The sequence below is a fragment of the Drosophila tropicalis genome, unplaced genomic scaffold (assembly GCF_018151085.1).
Source record: "Drosophila tropicalis isolate 14030-0801.00 unplaced genomic scaffold, ASM1815108v1 contig_993, whole genome shotgun sequence".
Classification (NCBI taxonomy): Eukaryota; Metazoa; Arthropoda; class Insecta; order Diptera; family Drosophilidae; genus Drosophila; species Drosophila tropicalis.
In genome coordinates, this window is record NW_027173497.1 from 946,960 (window position 1) to 959,869 (window position 12,910).

At 42.5% G+C, this 12,910-nt stretch overlaps 1 protein-coding gene across 2 annotated transcripts in view; it reads right to left on the reverse strand.

The window, feature by feature from the left end:
- Positions 1-1,031: 1,031 nt before the first annotated feature.
- DCX-EMAP (Doublecortin-domain-containing echinoderm-microtubule-associated protein) overlaps positions 1,032-12,910 on the reverse strand; it is a 67,259-nt gene continuing 55,380 nt past the window's right edge. For both annotated transcript variants that reach the window (XM_068302440.1, XM_068302441.1), the window contains exons 3-11: positions 11,869-11,985; positions 11,385-11,773; positions 3,625-3,774; positions 3,391-3,562; positions 3,232-3,327; positions 2,774-3,172; positions 2,296-2,713; positions 1,833-2,229; positions 1,032-1,386 (exon numbers count right to left, since the gene is read on the reverse strand). In XM_068302440.1, the coding sequence (XP_068158541.1) occupies positions 1,233-1,386; positions 1,833-2,229; positions 2,296-2,713; positions 2,774-3,172; positions 3,232-3,327; positions 3,391-3,562; positions 3,625-3,774; positions 11,385-11,773; positions 11,869-11,985 (2,292 nt within the window). In that variant the 3' untranslated portion in view covers positions 1,032-1,232. The remainder of the gene's footprint in view (positions 1,387-1,832; positions 2,230-2,295; positions 2,714-2,773; positions 3,173-3,231; positions 3,328-3,390; positions 3,563-3,624; positions 3,775-11,384; positions 11,774-11,868; positions 11,986-12,910) is intronic.

Consider the following 12,910-nt stretch of genomic DNA (forward strand, 5'->3'; position numbering starts at 1 on the left):
AGCTTCAATTCTAAATATTACAAAAATTCTTCCAACCTAAAATGTACACGGCGTTTTTTTTGTTCAAACTGTTTATTTATTTCAACGCTAGAAAAAAAAATCCGTTTTGGTATAATAATACACATTCGATATATTGTATGTATGTAAGTGTCTAATCTGTTAGAAGTGCACATTTCTTTATTCATATGTGTGTGTGTGTGTTTTTCTGTTGCTGCACTTGTTTTTGGAACGTGAAGTAGTATGTTTTACTGATATTTAGTTTCAGTTTTCGACATATAGTACCACCAGTGGCATTTAAAGGTTTTAACCAAATCAAAAAAGAAAATCTAATAAAATAAATATCGAACCAATGCAAATGGCAGCAATAACGGAAGATTTCGAGTTGTGGAAGTCAAGTTCGGTGCTGGCTAATTCCTTTTTTCTGTTCTCTTTTTTTAAAAACTTTCGAAAATTTGTTAATTTTTTTTTTTATAAACGTGCAATTATCTAAGATATTTTATTTTAGTCATTGTTATACCCTTGCAGAGCGTATTATTAAGTCGGTCAGAGATTTCTAATGCATAGACAGACCCGAAAGCCGAGCCGAGTTGAGATATTGTTATGTCGGTTAGCCTGACCTTTTCAATTACTCTCACATTACTAAGAGCTATTAAATGAAATTTCAGCAGCTTATTACCATAGTTAGAAGAAATTATTTAATCGGTCAGATCGTTTCAATGTAATATACAGCTTTCATACAATAACTGACCGGTCAAAAGAGTAGAATTAAGTAGGAAAACTTTTTGCTTCTTAAGTTTTTCAACCCAAGCTAGCCGCAAATATGTGTTTGTTTTGTATCTTTGAGTTTCGAGATCGGACAGCTACATCACTCATACGTATGGATAGGAACAATCCTGAAAAAGGCAGAGTGATTGTGACAGTTGAAACAAATGAAAATCTTCCGAAAAAAGGCTGCAAGGGTATAACAGCGCCGGCTTAGCCGAAGTTACCGTTTCTGATATTTTTCTATAAAACCAAATGGGAATGCTGGCCAATTCGTTGTATTTGTTGTTATTGCAAGCTTAAAAACTAGACAGTACTTGGGAGTATGAAGCCACTCGGAGTTTCTTTTACTGATAGCCCAAAGAGTCACTATCCAAAACGGTGGACGAAACTTGAGATGTGCGACGATGCCAGTAATCTGTGTAAGATGATTCGTACTGTCCAGTAGGGCGCCACGGTGGCCATTTCAGTTATTCCTCAACAATGTCCCAGACCATTAGGGAAGCATCAGTGCCGCCTACAGTGATAAGGGTGTGATCGCCGCATAGGAAACGAGCGCAAGCCAGCATTCCAGAATAAACCTTTGACTCATGGAATTCAGCACGTGGGGAGATGCAAGGATATCTATAAATGGGGCGGTAGTTGAGAATATAAATCGATTTATTATATACACATACAAAAACAATAAAGTTTGATTTTTAATAAAAGTTATCGCCAACTTCAGTGTGCCATGCACCAGCTGAAACAACTATGTTCAATTTACCGAACCTTGGCATATTAATTTCGATGGTTTAAATATTGGAAAAGAATATATTTTGTTTCTAATTCTGTCGACGGAAGGGACCGTGGCGAAAATGAAATAAACTTAAAAACTTTATCTGCGATCACGCTACTCAAATCTACAAAAGACATTTGATGCTCTAGGTTCTATGGACACCGAGTTTTAGTTGTCTAAACGAACGGACAGACGGAAGAACGTTTATCGTCAGGTCGAGTCGGTTATTGATGGCGTTTGGTACATAAAAACCACAAAAATCTTAGGTCCACAAAGTATTTTCCTCTCAAGTTACCTGAACAAGCGCAAATATCCTTCAGCATCACCCGAGGCTAACATATCATGGGCGGCTGATCGACTGCAAGTGGCTACAATTGTATTGGTGCTGCTATAATAACGATTACTCCACTGTCCAGCCACTAAAAAGCCGACTGTACAGTTGCTGGTCAGCCATTTGACATCCTTCATGGCAATGGGGCTACGTTCGGGTGATAGTGACTTGGCATCCCAAAATAGTAGATCGAAATCAATAGTCACTGTCTGAACGAAATTCCCATCCATGCTCCAATCCAGATGCGTAAGAGGCTGGGAACCGCGTATTTTGTTGACCTTCTTATATGAGAAACCATCGCGTGACACGCGAAAGAGGTAAATGCTGCCATTTTGCGAACCCATAGCGATCATGTCGCCAACTATAATATATATAAAAAAGCAGACATGATATTTTAGAGCTAAAAATACTTTGTTTTTTACCCTACCCTGATTGTAAGCCACGCAGTTAAGGGGTGATCCACAAACACGAAGCGTCAACATCACAGCTCCGTTGTCACAATTGATAACCAACAGATGGCCCTCAGTGCTGCCCGCAGCCAGAGTGCCAAACGGATGAAAAGCCAATGCAACACACTCATAACCAGTTTGAATGGTCCAAATTAGTTTATTCTTACGCCACAGGGCCACATGCTTATCATGGCCAGCTGTGGCATACAGTTCATCATCAGGATGGGCGGCTAGCCCCCAAAGTTGACGGCCGTGGCCGAACACAACCTGCGTGAATCGACGCTGTAAAGAGCCTTCTAGAATATTATTGCGGGTGGTGCCCACGTATATGTTGCCATCATTGCGACCAGGACGCTGTGGATAGATGGTTCTCACTCCTCCAGCCGCTTCAGGAAGCTAAAAGAGTATACGAGTGCGTTACAAAAAGCTGATTCTGTGTTGCACATTATATCGCACCTTTGTATCGGCTATCTTCTTGTAATTCTGTAAGGAATCCCATGCGGCTATTTTTCGATCCTTTTCACCACCTGAAAGCAGAGTGCCTTCACCAAGCATAATAAGACAGCCGATGCCTTTATTGTGTGCTTCGAATTCTGTACGCACAAAGTAGGCGCCATCAGAGTCCACTGAATATATGGTAATAAAACCATCTGAATCCGCTGTTATAACATCGCCGTCTGGCTCAAATTGCACGCTGGTTACATGCGAACGTGAAGGTTGCTTAACAATATCTGTACGTTCAAAGAAACCATCTTTGCGGCGATGCCAGAATGCCAGGTGCCCACGACCATGTGTGATAATTAAATTGTCATCGAGGGGATGAAAAGCAGCCCCCGATAAGCCCTCTTGCAGAGTCTATGAGTAAAAGAAAATAGTTACGAACTGATTTCGAATGTTTTCCTAGTTAACCATACAGCCACTTTGCCCAGCAGGTGACCCCATTGCCATTGCCAAACAGACAATATGCTCTCCCGGCCACTGTCCACAGCTAGAATATAACTTCCTCCGTTCTGAAAATAAGTTAAATATTAATGCATCTACGGACTAAATTAAGACACGTGTGTGTAACTAACCAACTGCGAAAAGGCTACAGCTGTAACTCCGGTATCTAGTTCTCCCATACCAAAGACGTATAGGGTTTGCAGCGATTCAGTACTCCAAATGCGTACGTGTGCCTGTGATTTTCGATCGCGACCTGCTTTTTGACCGGAAGCCACCAGCTCTCGTGAGGGATGCACATCCATGCTACAGAAAGAGTTGCAGTTTCTAAATTTTGTATTTTTTGAGGGGAATATTATTTTCCTTACCACATAATGTCTTCTGTGTGACCTACGTAATGACGCTGGGTATCTTCGTCCCGATCGAATAGAACTGCCACAGCGGCCACATAGTAGAGAAGTTCTCCAGAAGGCAATACCCACAGATTGCGACGTGCGTCAATTCCACGGTAACCATGACTGGATTAAAATGTAATGTAAAAAAAATGTGTAATGGATTATTATGTGCGTAAGGTGGTAACCCACTTTATTGATAATCGTATAAGTAACAAGTTTAGGCACCAAAATTATTTTTGTCCAATCGATGTATGACATAGTCATCCGATCTTAATTGAATTTAATACGCATATTAAACTGATATTTGTCAGTCATTAAGTGGTTTACACTTCAACACAGATTCTAACGCAAAAAAAACTAATTTGATATATTTTACAATCATCATTAAAAAATAATGTTATTATTATATTTTCATTAAATATCTGAAATACAGTAAGAATAACCATTTAAAAAGTTCACATTATTGACTCTTTTTTATACCCTTGCAAAAAGGATATATTCATTTTGGTCAGAGGTGTGCAAAGCATAGAAAAAGCATTTCCGACCATATGAAATATATTTATCAGCATGAGAAGCTGAGTCGATATAGCCATGTCCGTCGGTGCGTATGCGTTTTACTCAGCTGTCTTAGGAGCTATCGCGATGAAATTTTTTTTGGGACTTTTTATTACCAGCCCCATGTGTTAGTGTATTGATGAATTGAGTTGCAGGGAAAGAAATTTCAAAAAGCAAAAATGTTGAAATGAAATGAAAAGCCGCTGCCGAAATTAAGGAAGTGCAGCTAGCACTACCAATTGGGATCTGACTGGAAGGGGAGGTCAAGAGGATGCAACCTCTTCAGCTGCAAGCCTGTTGGTGTGAGAGGTGAGTCTGCCGAGGTGGCGGACCCCATATCTGAGGATCTCCCTGTGGACTGATGGGATTTTCAAGTCCCTATGCAGAACTGAGTTCTAGACGTAGAACGGGGCACGCACCAGTTTGCGCAGAAGCTTGATTTGAAATCTTTGCAGGACTTCCACGTTGAAATGGCTCGCCGCAGCTGAATGCCGAATGTCCAAATTTGCTTCAGTATAGTTATATATACAGTTATACAGCAGCACTTTGTTTGATCGATCCGTGACCGATGAGCCAGTGCGTCCTTCTTGCCTTCAAATTAAGCTGCATTGTCTTAGCCCTGATGTCAGCCTTCCAGTTAAGTCTACGGTCAAGGGTGAGGCCGAGGTATTTCAACTTGTCAACTGTGGGCAGAGGAGTCCCGTACAGACTGACTGAAGGATAGTCACCTATTCGTGTAGCAAAAGTGATGTGGTTGGATTTTGCTGTGTTTACTTCGATGTTCCATCTGAGCAGCCAAGGCTCAATAATGTTCAGCTGTCTTTCGGTGGCTTGACTTCGAGTTGATGCTGATCCTATAAACGCAGTGTCATCTGCATAGGTTGCTATCAGTAGCTCGTGAGACTGGAGAGCTGGGAGATCAGCCGTGTATATGGTATACAAGATGGGGCCTAGGACGCTTCCTTGAGGGACACCTGCCTTCACTTTCTCAATCCGGGATACCGCAGTGTCACATCTGATGTAGAAGATTCTATCGGCCAAGTATGATTTAAACAGCAGAAAGAAAGGGGCTGGGAGCCAAGACTTAAGTTTGAACAAGAGTCCCTCATGCCAAACTCTGTCGAACGCCTGCTTTATGTCCAGGAAGACGGCTGAACTATACTTTTTTTCCTCGAAGGCATTGAGTAATCTTTGGACGATGCGGTGACATTGCTCGGGGGTTCCGTGGTGTTGCCTGAAACCAAACTGGTGGTCTGGAATGATATCGTCCAGCAACGGCAGCACTCTAGCCAAAAGTATTCTTTCGAATACCTTCGAGAGAAGTGCCAGGAGACTAATCGGACGGTATGATGCGGGGTCGCTTTCCTGTTTGCCTGGTTTTGGTATCATTACGATCTCAGCACATTTCCATTGGGATGGAAAGTGACTAAGATCGAATATACCGTTGAACAGGCACGCAAGGTGTTGGATTGCTCATGGCGGGAGAAGCTTCAGGGTGACCGCGTCAATACCGTCGTAACCTGGACTTTTAGTTGTTTTTAGCCTGTCATTTTCCATTTTTACTTCCTCCGGGGAGACTCTGCTGATGGGGAGGGCCATTTGACATGGTGACTCTAGAGTCTGTGGTGTCGTCTCGTTCGGCCTGGGTGCACAAGTTGAAAGGGGAGAAGGCATTAGCTACGTGAGTGGCAAACTCCTCTGCCTTTTCCTCTGGTGATCTGCACCAGTCTCCGTTGGTACCTCGAATGGGAACTTTCCTGTTTATGGGTCTTTTGAGGTATCTGGTCGCATTCCATAGATTTTTCTCAGGGTTGTTGGGCTCGAGGTTCTCCAAGTATTCAGCAGTAGCTGCGTTTCTTTAATCAAAGAATAGAGTCTTCAGGTGTTTAGTGGCTCTGTTAAGTGCTGTTTTGTCAACTGGGTTGCGACTGAGTTGCCAAACTCTTCGAAGTCTTCTCTTGTTCCTGATTGCATCTGTTATCTCATTTGACCAGGCAAACTTGTGTGGCTCGTGTAGGTGGTGTGCAAGAGGTAGCAGCTTCACAAATGTCAAGGGCAAATTTTTCGACGGTTTCATCAATGTCCCCACCAGAGTTGAGGCGAACTGATGGGTTGACTACGTCCTCTAATATGGATTGAAAGAGTTCAATGTTAGAGTTTCCCCTAAGCAGCCGAGTGTTGCGTGTCTTGACTTCAGCAGGGGTGTCTACCCAGATTTTGATTGCGCTGTGGTCAGAAAGCAGGTCTGGTTCATCAACCACGACGATTCTGCTGAGGTGAATGCCTCTGCTGACAACAATGTCTAAGACATCAGGAACCTTGTTTGGGTCGGTTGGCCAGTATGTAGGTTGACCAGTTGAGGCGATCCTCAGGTTGAGTGTGTTGACACAAGGTCTGAGGGCAATTCCCTTGGGGTTATTTAGCCTTGAGCTCCACCATGAGTGCTTGGCATTGAAGTCGCCTGCAATGAGAAACCTGTTGCCAAAAGTGCTCAGGCATTGTTGAAACATTTGCGTGTCGACTGCGTGTCGTGGAGGAATTTAGCATGAAGCAATTGTCAGGAGTCCGAGTGAGGTTTTGATGACTGTTAATGCAGCTTGCAACAAGGGAAGAGTTAGCGGAGCGTTTTCGGTGTATTTTATTGTGGATTTTATAAGAATGGCAGCACCACCTCTGGCGTTGCCGCTCGGATGATTCGCCTGAAGCAAGTCAAATCCCTGGATTTTGAAGTAGGATCTGTCGGTAAGGTGTGTTTCACATAGGAGCATTATGTCGGTGCGGTTGCGTTTTAAATAAAGGTCGATTTCTGCCCAGCTTTTGCATGCGTTACCTTGATAATTTGCTCCAGCTGGGAGGATTGGGAGTTGGGTTCCGGGAGCGGGGGAAGGGGTGGGAGGTTGAATCCTGTTGTGGGAATGTTGCCAGGGAAGGAAGCGGCTTTGGCAGCGTTGGCGTATGATAAGCCACTAGTGACGTGCTTAGTATAAGCGTTCTGCGTGGTTGCGTTGTTGGTTAGCGTGGGTTGGCTTGCTGTTGCTGTTCGCAGTAAGTTCTTGGCCACTTCCTTATACACTCTGCAACCTTTGTAGGAGGCAGTGTGGTTCCCGTTGCAGTGAACGCATTTGGCTGGGGCTTCCTTGACTTTTGTGCACATTGAAGATATGTGGTTGCCTGCGCACTTGACACATCGGGCAGGCATGTTACAAAAGTGCTGTGTGTGCCTAAATTCCTGGCATTTGTGGCATTGGACGACGTTTCTGACTTTGCGAGGGGGCTCTATGGCTACGACTGCGTTGCAGAGGCGCTTGATTGAAAAGACTTCTTTATTGTTGGCGGCTGGCTCGAAATCAACAAAGAAAATGGGCATGGGGACCTTTGTGTGTCTGTTTTTGGCGTTGATGATATGCCGAACTGGGTGTCCAAGGGCTGCCAATTCCTCTCGGATGTCCTCAAGGGAGGTAGTATGATGCAGGTGCCTGATCACCGCTCTGTAGGCTCTTTCTTGCTTCAGTTGATAGCAGTAGAACGCTCTATTATTGGTTTCCAGGGCTGCTATGAGGAGCTTGTAATCTTGAGCATTGGCTGTCATCACACGTACCTCGCCGTCTTTACCTGCCTTGTAGGAGAAGTCCTTACCGATAGATTTCGTGATGAATTTTAGCATTTCGGCAATGTTTAAAACAGCCGGAATAAAGATGGGGGTCTTGGGTCTTGGGTTCACCGCCTGTGTTGGCTGTGGTATCAGCAGCGGGGGAGACACCCGGGTTGGTGCAAGCAGTGCAAAACTATTGGTGTTGTTGGTGGACGAGTCTTTGTCCTTGGTTTGGGCTTTGCGCAGGATTTCGCCGGGCTCTGGCGAACCGTCATCGTATTCAGATTCCGCCGACATGGATGAATCCGAGCTGCTCGATGCAGACCTTTTTTGGGAAACGTTCTTCTTCCGCTTTATTTTTGGGGAGGCTCCTTTGCGTTTTATCGGAACTGTTTTCCAGATTTGTCCTTGCCAGGGTGCTGATGTGGCATTATTACTGCCGCTTGGTGCTTCGTTATTGCTCATAGTGACGGAGGGTTGTGGTAGTAAACTTTATGGGCAAAGCCCACAAGTATGCTACACTTTTTTCAATTTTGTTGGCGCAGTAAGTATGCAATAGTTTATGTTAGCTTCGGTGATTGGCTGACCAATCAGGAGTAAGTAACGGAACCGACTAAGGTTGATTAGCGCGTGTTCCGCAAGCACAGTTATTTGTTGGTTTTGTTTTGATTATTTCACGATAACCGTTTGTTAGTCTTAAGATTTATCCGCACACACGTCCGTTTGGTTTGGAGATCGCAATAAGACAACTGATTACAAATGAATACTTTTATGACTTGTTTTTAAATTGCAGCATTGTCAGACAATGTGGTCTATTTAAATCATTTCAGCCACTAAATTTTGAACGTAGGTTCGTGTAGTATGTAAAGTGATTATCGTTCAAAAATCTTTTTCTGCAACTCATCAATACACAAACCAAACATTACACAGGCCAACATTTTTGAGGTTATGAAAAAGTGTTTGACGTTCAATAGGTCTTACTAGAGGAGAGTAATTGGGAGGTGCTGATTACAACCCTGTACTTAGTTTTTCTCCATCACGTCAGGATTGTGAAAAAAATGCGTTAAAATTATTTAAAATGACCTCATTTGCAATATATTATTCCATGATATAAGCATAATATTGTATTAAAAACTTTATTATTTTATCCCATTAATATATTAGGCTTGATTGAAAAGAAATTTACATAATATCAAAGGGTTATTTCTTTGTTATAATGGATAATATCTTACACTCTGGATATGGTTCTATAATGAGTAAAATTTGAACCAAAAAGTATGCTATAGGGATTCCAAGAATTGTCTGCTTTTAAATTTTAAAGAATTGTGGGAATTTGCTGCGTCTTACAAATTGTTTATTTATTAGTGTGTAAAAAAGAACTAATTTTCTTACACGGAATATTCTAAAATCTGTTAAAAAAGTTAAAAATTTTTGTTTTAAACTTTCTATAGTATACTTTTGGGTGCCTATTTTCCAACCGCAGATCTCCAGATTTCACAAAATCTGGACGTGATGGAGAAAAACCAAGTATGCAGTTAGAATCAGCGTACCCGAATTAGTTAAGAACAATTCTTAAGATAACGTCAGCAAAAATCATGTCGGCCTGTGTTATTAATCGTTTTACTACATTTTTTCCCTGCTTCCCTCATTCAATAATCAAACCACGGCACGCATACAAATAGAGTTTATGAGGCGGTGCGTCTGTGTGTTTGTGATCTGCTGTCGTACGTAGTAAGCAGCAGGCAGCGCCGATTTATATTGACCACTAACCATAGAATACATAGATGCGTCAAACTCAAGATTTTTTGATTACAAACGCTAGCCTGAGCGTGGAACCCCAGAGAACTTCGGCAAAAGCCGAACAGCGTAGAACCCCAGAGAGCGGCCGCAGTGTCGCTACACATCGAAAATAATTCAGTCTGCCACAGATCGCAGAACGATGAGCGCATGTCTGTGTCGGTGTGCTCTCGTTTTGCATATGTATGCGTACACTCGTCGGTACATGCTCAGGCTTCGTAGTGTGTGTGTGTGACGTGAAGTTGTACAACATCGCATTTCAATAGCTCCCTCAACCAAAATTTTTAATTTTCGACAAAAAAAGCGACAATGCGAATAGGTAATGCCTCTGTGAAAAGAATATCAAGAAGTATTGACATCAGCTTCGTGTGAATCCCGGTGGCTGTGCCGATAAAGTGCTCGCTTCGCGATCGGAATGTTCTTGGTTCGATTCCCGGAAAATTAAAAATTTTGGTTGAGGGAGCTATTGAAATGCGATGTTGTACAACTTCACGTCACACACACACACTACGAAGCCTGAGCATGTACCGACGAGTGTACGCATACATATGCAAAACGAGAGCACACCGACACAGACATGCGCTCATCGTTCTGCGATCTGTGGCAGACTGAATTATTTTCGATGTGTAGCGACACTGCGGCCGCTCTCTGGGGTTCTACGCTGTTCGGCTTTTGCCGAAGTTCTCTGGGGTTCCACGCTCAGGCTAGCGTTTGTAATCAAAAAATCTTGAGTTTGACGCATCTATGTATTCTATGGTTAGTGGTTTCATCCCAATAGCTCTTAAGATGGCTAAGTACCGACGCACCGACGGACGGAGAGACGGACATGGCTATATCGACTCAGCTTCTCATGCTGATCAAGAATATATATATACTTTATGGGGTCGGAAACGTCTCCCTCTGTGCGTTACAAACATCTGAGCAATTTTTATAATACCCTCTTCGAGGGTATAAATATCAAAGAAGTTAAATTCGGCTATGCCGAAGTTTATATACCCTTGCAGTCCTTGACAATAATAATTTCACATGTTCAAAATTTGTTTTCTGCAACTCAATTCATTAATATACAAACAAAACAATTTTACTCTTCATACTATGTACAATTTGTTCTTCTTCTTCCCTCATTCCCTAAGCAAAGCAACGCACGCATACACATACAGTTTATGTAGCGTTGCGTCTGTGTGTGTATGCATGTGCTCTGTTGATTTGATGATGACGTAGTAGGCAGCAAGCAGAGCTGCCGGCAGCGATTGAACCGATTTATATAGACTGTAACTTGTGTTCTATTTATCCGATCAGGGTCAAATTTTGGGATCTGAGATTTTATATCAAATTCTATTATATTGGTAAATTTCATGGGGATACTCCAATTTTTGCAAAAATTTTTGTTCCAGAGTTATATGATATAGTAGTCCGATCCCAAAGATTTTCATACTTTATCTCACCCGGGTAAAAAAAAAGCTCCCAAAAAAAATTTCATCCCGATAGCTCTTAAGATGGCTGAGTAAAACGCGTACGCACCGACGGACAGACGGACATGGCTATATCGACTTAGCTTCTCATGCTGATCAAGAATATATATACTTTATGGGGTCGGAAACGTCTCCTTCTGTGCGTTACAAACATCTGACCAATTTTATAATACCCTCTGCAAGGGTATAAAAATCAAACTCAATGATGGAGTGTGTTGCAACTAATTCTCGAACAACTCACACAAAGCGACATAAACTAAAGTTTGTTCGTCTCACAGCACGTTTTTATCCCCCAGTTCGATTTTACTTATACTTACACCCACTGCAATTGCAGTTTTTTATCGGGCGGTGAATTATCAGCCGGTGCGTGGTGTAAGGGCGGATAAAAGGTGCGTCGCAATCCACGAATGGTCACCTTACTTGGCTCTTCCTTCATTATGTCCAACATAGAATATTCCCCATTTGGTCGTAAAATCTCACTCTCTGGAGCATACAATATTCGTGGACGACTCTTGCTGCGTGGACGTGCGCCGCGCAACGGCACTTTAGGCAATTCGTCCGTGGGAATTATAGGTGCGGCCGCAACTACCGAAGGCCGTGACCGCGATCTACGTATGGGCGAACCAGCAATCAGAGCTGTTCCTGTGGCTAAATAGAATGTGTCCACATCGGCGAATTCATTGCGTAGTTGGGAAAAACTGCGTACCTGTGGGGCGAATGTTTAAGACATATAATTATTTGTGAAATCATGTTCACAACTTTATTTGTTCAGTTATTAAGTGGAGTGAGTCAACGCCTTACCTCCTGGCCTGTGCCTGTATACATTTTTTTTGCTCCATTAATTTTTAACACTTGACCCAAATCTTCAAGCACTTCCTCAAATGGCTGAGAGGTGCGTAGGTTCAACAAAACGCGACACTGCAATAAGAAAAAAGAGGTATAATTCTATATAATAAATATAATATTTTTTCACGTATTAAAAATGCTGAAAAAATTATGTTTAAAAAAAAAAAAAAAACGTACAGTACACGAAAACCAGATATCAAAGAAATAAACGATTTAGGAGTGTCTTAGACATCGGTAACGAAAGGAATCCACCACAAAAGCAAAGTATGATGTCACAGAAATGTCCTTTGACAATTTTAATAGTGGCCCAACTTTTCCCCCAACATTCTAATAACATTCTCACCAGTTCGTCTCTAGTCTAAAGGGAAGGCGGACGGCGTGACAAATCTTAACACGTTGTGCAGCAGGTTGCGGGCTAATGCGTTGTCATAAGTTTTCAGCCTGGGGCATTACCGAATGCGATACCTCCGAATCTCGCACTCAACCGCGCGTTAAGTCACCTGTAGCTGACTAAGTTACTCACATAGGAAGGCGCTTTTACAATTATGCAGAAAGGTTTGTTTTGTGATCGGTGTAAAATTTGAACGCTTAAGTCTGACGCTGAGAAGGCACTGTAAAAATAACTAGGTACTTCTCCTAGTCCACGCTTGAGAGAAGCATTCTGTGAAAGCTGACTAGGGAGCAGTTGAACCTAAGAGTTGCTTGTGCTGCAGCACTGGTTGTGGAAGGTAAATGTATAAAGTGTAGGTATTTCTCACACCTGACATATTTTTATACCCTTGCAAAAAGGTTATATTAATTTTGGTCAGAAGTGTGCAACGCATAGAAGGAAGCACGACGAGACGAGTTCAAATAGACATGCCTGTCCGTCTGGATCAACCCGAACTCTTCCTAGACCGTTAGAGCTATGTACACGTAGGCTTCTATATACTACACAGTTTGTATATCTCGGATTCAGCCGGATCGGACTACTATATCTTCCCATTCTAGCGGCAAA